The sequence below is a fragment of the Pristiophorus japonicus genome, chromosome 4 (genome assembly GCF_044704955.1).
Source record: "Pristiophorus japonicus isolate sPriJap1 chromosome 4, sPriJap1.hap1, whole genome shotgun sequence".
In the NCBI taxonomy this organism is placed as follows: Eukaryota; Metazoa; Chordata; class Chondrichthyes; family Pristiophoridae; genus Pristiophorus; species Pristiophorus japonicus.
Genome location: NC_091980.1, coordinates 52,270,129 through 52,276,128, shown reverse-complemented (window position 1 = coordinate 52,276,128; position 6,000 = coordinate 52,270,129). Strand labels below are relative to the sequence as shown.

The following is a 6,000-nucleotide window of genomic DNA, read 5'->3' as shown; positions in this document are numbered from 1 at the left end:
AGCAATGAGATAACGACCAAATAATCTGTTTAGGTGATGTTGCTGAGGGATAAATATTGGCAAGGACACTGGGGAGAACTCTCCTGCTCTTCTTCGTAATAGTGCCATGGGGTCTTTTATGTCCACTTAGAGACCAGAATGAGGCCTTAGTTTAACATCTCATCCAAAAGACGGCATCTCCGACAGTCCAGCACTCCCTCAGTACTGCAGTGGAGTGTCAGCCTGGATTAAATGCTCAAGTCTCTGGCATGGTGCTTGAACCTACAATCTTCTGACTCGAGCAGGAGTGCTACCACTGAGCCACAGCTGACATTAATGCTTAATCTGACCTCGAAGTGTTTAATCCACACGTGAATTTTAAAAATGCTGAAGCTTCATTCTTCAGTATTAATGTCCAACACCTTGAGGCAAAGAATCTCTCTCTATATATGTGTATAGATATGTAGATATATATAAATAGTTTACAATGATAAAGTATCAAGCAAAGTCTCTTTCAAACACTGGTAATTTTACAATTCAATGCTAGTGTTTGAAGCCCTCTACATAGCGATTTAACTTTATATTTTCTTTTCTTTCTCTAGTGTACTATGGCCATGATGGTCTATACGGAGCTTGTGAAAAGAATTACTGTGGCCGTGGGCAACAGTGTATCATCAGTAAAGAGACTGAGCTGCCGGAGTGTGTGTGTGTACAGCAATGCAAACCCAATTATATACCAGTTTGTGGCTCCGATGGGGAGTTTTATGAGAATCACTGCGAGCTGCATCGTGCTGCCTGCCAACAGAGAAAAAGAATCCACATCGTAGACAATAAAGAATGTTTCTTCCAAGGTAAGCCATCGTGCAGCAGCAAGCATGAAGTTTAAAGGTGGGTCATTGCTGTTTTAAGGTGGTTAGTACCATTTGGCTTTTATTGCTCGATGCTTTTGTGAGTTCAGCATCACCAACCACTCCCAAAAACAGATGTAACATGCCCTAGAACCCAGAATAAGAGCCCATAACACCACATGTGATTAGAAGTAGTCCAGTGATATTTGTGCACTGATATTATCTCAAATTATATAATTGCTTTGCTTTTTATAAAAACCATTCAATAGCTATGCCAAGGGATTTGCAGCAATGAAAATGATGCTTGAAGTATTCATCATGAGTTTGTAATAACAAACGTTGATATTGGGCATTCAAGAGTTCATGTTTTGATAAAGTAGGACACAACATCAATGATAAAAATCAGAAAATCATTTATTTTATCAGTGTTTGACTGAAAGCTATACATTCACACTCAATTGATGGTATCTTAATGTAATGTGCTGAACAATTATTCCTTTCACTGTGTTAATGCCATTTCAGCCCCTGGCCCAGCAATTTTTGAAAGCTGTGAAAGACCAGAAAAACATAGCAATGGCTTAAATGGCAGCAGAAACTATAATTAAACTGTACTGCACAGAGAAATTGACATTAGGTTTACTTCAAAAATTCAATGCTTTGCCCTCTTCTCATGAAGTTGCTGGTCTCTGTCCAGCAGCCCAAACGCAGTAGAATACATAGCAAAAATGCTGGAAATGTGAAAGAAAACAGAATATGCTGGAAACACACAGCAAGTCAATCAGCAAAAGTACCAAAACATGGCACATCTTTTGGATATGATGTTGACTTTGTTATCTCATCCAATTAATGCTGAAAGACACAATTGTCATGATATTGGATCTGCCGGATGAATAAATATTGTGTGAAACTTTTCTATTTATCTGTGGCATAATATATTATCAGAGATCGTAAAGTGAAAGATTTCCGTCATGTTCAGTTGATGCGGTTATCCATTGGTCTGTTCGATGGCAGTGGTGATATCATGGTGGCTCACAGGTACTGTTGCAGGCATGGTAGGGTATATTTTCCAGTTCTGATGCTAAAGCAAGAGGAATGAACTTTCTCCCAAGCCAAGCCCCTGGGATTTTCCAGGGTTAGCCATCATGAATCATTCATGTAAGCTCTTGATCAATATTAGTGGGAATTTTTCAAAGAAGGAGGAAGTCCTTAAAGGGATGCAGCCACTTAAAGGTAAATGGACACAAATGATGGTAAAAATTGTTGCAATCTTTTCAAAGGCTGTCAATGTTTTTTTAAATATTGGGGCTGCTGATGTGAAACCTCATCTGCCATGGTCATGGGTCAAAGATTCAACACTATTGCCCTAACTCCAACACACCCTCTTGTCTAGAAAAACTCTGCACCAGCATTAGAGATTTGTGAAATTGCCTCTTATATTTCGGGCTTTCCAAAGACCGTACAGAGCAAAATCATGCTGGTAAATCATATTTAGATAGGAAATTGAATCTATGTGTAAGTAATGGAGCAGTACAGCACCACAACACATGTTTGATAGCTGCTAGAGTGGAGGTGCTGCCGTGTGTCTGTATGTATTTTTGAATGCAAGGAGGATTCCCCTGTGTGGCACTCCAGGATAACCTCCCCAGATGACAATAGTGCAGTATGCTGGCAGGCATACTCAATATTTTGCACAGTAAGCTAAGGACCTGGGCACAGAAAACAAAGATGATAGCTATGCTTTAGGAAGCTGCCGAAGTAAAGCAAACCCAACAGTGTCATTTAGAATATATGTGTACAGTATCACAAAACGTTGCCTATATACTTGATCCACATTTACTGCTGGCCAATAGAAAGCAACCTCACAGCTTTTTCATTGTTTATCAGGATGCATATACAAAGTGCAGCTTATACCTAGCACCATTGTCACATACATCGACAAAGGGCTTTGTGCGTGAACCATGGTAATACATGGGGATGATTTTCATCTCACTACTGCCCCATTTTTTAACATGAACTAGGTGATAACAAGACAAATTTGATTTAAAAACTCACTGCTGCCTTCTTGCCCAAGGCCAACCCAACGTAATTTTCCAACAAGCCAGGAGGAGCATTAATGAAAATTACTTTTGGCTTTATGGGGAATTGGCAGATAATATTCAGCGACAATATTAATTTTAGGTTCCACATAAACATGATCTATTTTTGGGAAAACAAATATTTTTCATAAAAATACCAACAAAAATTAATAATAGCAGGTACTAAAAAGTACTACAGGACTGGAAAATACATAACCTCTGCCTTTTTGATTATGGACCTTCCTTTAGAGCCACTCTATGGGTAAGGAAACATCCAGCCAATCCATCCTATGCAGATGAACAATTGTGCTAAGTTGCATTTCAATGAATTGTATTTAAATCAAACTATGGATCATTAGGATTAGACCACTTGAAACTAGTCTAAAAGACCAGCCAAAAAGTCATTCTTGATATTAATGTGGTGCAGATCCAGCTTTAAGGAACTGAGCCACATTTTCTGATGCCCTACTGTCTGTTATAGTCCTGTGTAACTGGAAAACTTACCGTACAATCTCAATTTAATTTAGCACACACCCATACATGAGACTAAGCATTCAATGTAAAATTGTATCTAACTATTATCCAGATCTCCAAACCCCAATATAAATACTGGCTCTTGAATTGAATTTGTTATGAGCTGAGTCCCCCCTTTCTTAGTAAGACCATGAAGTGACATACATTTTAATATTGCCTCCATAAGATACTGAATTAAACAACAAGAACAACAACTTGCATTTATATAGCATCTTTAATGTAGTGAAACGTCGCAAGGCACTTCACAGGAGTATTATCAGATTAAACATTTGACACCCAGCTGTATAATTAGAAATTAGCGCAAGTGACCAAAAGCTTGGTCAAAGAGGCAAGTTTTAAGGAGCATCTTGAAGTAGGAAAGAGAGATAGAAAGGCAGAGAGGTTTAGGCAGCGAGTTCCAGAGCCTGAGGCATGGCCACCAGTGGTTGAGTGATTATAATCAGGAATGCCCAAGAGGGCAGAATTAGAGGAGCATAGACATCTTGGGGGGATTATGGGACTGGAGGAGATTAGAGATAGGGAGGGGAGAGGTCATGGAGGGATTTGAAAATAAGGATGAGAATTTTGAAATCGAGGCGTTGCTTAACCGGAAGCCAATGTAGGTCAAGTCAGCGAGCATGGGTGATGGGTGGAATGGGACTTGGTGCGTGTTAGGACACAGGCAGCCAAGTTTTGGATCACCTCTAGTTTATGTAGGGTAGAATGTGGGAGGCCAGCCAGGATTGCATTGGAATAGTCAAGATGAGAGGTAACAAAGGCATGGATGAAGGCTTCAGCAGCGAATGAGCTGAGGCAAGGGCAGAGACGGGCGTTGTTATGGAGATGGAAATAGGCGGTCTTAGTTACACTGCGCATATGTGGTCGAAAGCTCATTTTAGGGTCAAATATGACACCAAGATTGCAAACAGCCTGGTTCAGCCTCAGACAGAGGTTGGGGAGAGGAATGGGTCAGTGGCTAGGGAACGGAGTTTGAGGCTGGGACCCTAAACAATGACTTTGGTCTTCTCAATATTCAATTGGAGAAAATTTCTGCTCATCCAGAACTGGATGTCGGACAAGCAGTCTGACAATTTAGAAACTGTGGAGGGGATGAGAGAAGTGGTATTGAGGTAGAGCTGGGTGTCATTAGCGTACATGGGAATTGATACTGTGTTTTCAGATAATGTCGCCAAGGGGCAACATGTAGATGAGAAATAAGAGCGGGCCAAGCATAAACCCTTGGGGGACACCAGAGGCAACAATGCAGGGACAGGAAGAGAATCCGTTGCAGGTGATTTTCTGGCCACGATTAGATAGATAAGAATGGAACCAGGCGAGTGCAGTCTCACCCAGCTGGACGATGGTGCAGAGACTTTGGAGAAGGATAGAGTGGTCAACCGTGTCAAAGGCTGCAGACTAGTCAAGAAGGACAATGAGGGATAGTTTGCTCTGCTCACTGTGACAAAGTATGTCATTTGTGACTTTGATGAGTGCCATTTCGGTACTGTGGCAGTTGTGGAAACCAGATTGGAGGGATTCAAACAGGAATTGCAGGAAAGATGGGCACAGATTTATGAGGCGACAACACGTTCAAGGACTTTGGAGAGGAAAGAGAGGTTGGAGATGGGGCGGTAGTTTGCAAGGATGGAGGAATTGAGGGGTTTTTTTTTGAGCAGAGGGGTGATGATGGCAGATTTGAAGGAGAGGGGGACAATACCTGAGGAGAGAGAACCGTTAACAATGTCAGCTAATATGGGAGCCAGTAAAGGAAGTTGGATGGTCAACAGTTTAGTGGGAATAAGGTCAATGCAGCAGGAAGTGGGTCTCGTGGACAGGATGAGCTCGGAAAGGTCATGAGGGGAAATCGGAAAGAAATTGGAGAAAGATGTGAGGTCAGGGCTAGGACAGGAGACTTTCTTAGAGAAAATTTGGCCCGGTGAACTAGGGGAAGGAAGGGAAGAAGCAGAAGCAGCTGAATGGATGGTCTGAATCTTAGAGACAAAGAAATCCATGAGTTCCTCACACATTGTCGGAGGTGAGGGTGGAGACTGGGGAGAGGTGTTTATTCTCAATGGAAAATAAAAGCTGGGGTTTATCTTTACATCCCAGAATGATTTTGGAATAGTGAGCCAATTTGGTAGATGAGAGCAGGACCCAATAGTGCTTTATGTGCTCCAGCCAGATCTGGTGGTGAATGGCTAAACCAGTTGTTCACCATATCCATTCAAGTCTGCGTCCCCTGGACATAAGGGAGCTAAGATCAGGGCTGTACCAGGAGGAATGGCCAGGGTGAGAGAAAGTAATCGTTTTAACAGGGACTAGGGCGTCAAAGGTGACGATGAGGTTTTGATTGAGCAGCTCGCTAGCTGCAGAAATGTCATGGTGAATGGAGGACCAAAGGCTGGACAGTTGGAAGTTGCTAAGTGCAGTTGTAAGAGAGTCGGAAGAGTTTTTTTCCCCAAAGACGGACACAGAAGGAGGTAGGATTGGGCGTGTGGGGGTGGAAACAAGGGGCCCAAGTTTCCACATGATTTGCGCCTGATTTTTAGGAGCAACTGGTGGAGAACGGACTATCTTAGAAATCG

The 6,000-nt window shown here is 42.0% G+C and overlaps 1 protein-coding gene across 1 annotated transcript in view; it reads left to right on the top strand.

Moving 5' to 3' along the window:
- The first annotated feature begins 466 nt into the window (after positions 1-466).
- LOC139262441 (follistatin-related protein 5-like) overlaps positions 467-6,000 on the top strand; it is a 567,533-nt gene continuing 561,999 nt past the window's right edge. Inside the window, exons 1-2 of the mRNA XM_070877632.1 lie at positions 467-503; positions 582-830. Coding sequence (XP_070733733.1) covers positions 467-503; positions 582-830 — 286 coding nt within the window. The remainder of the gene's footprint in view (positions 504-581; positions 831-6,000) is intronic.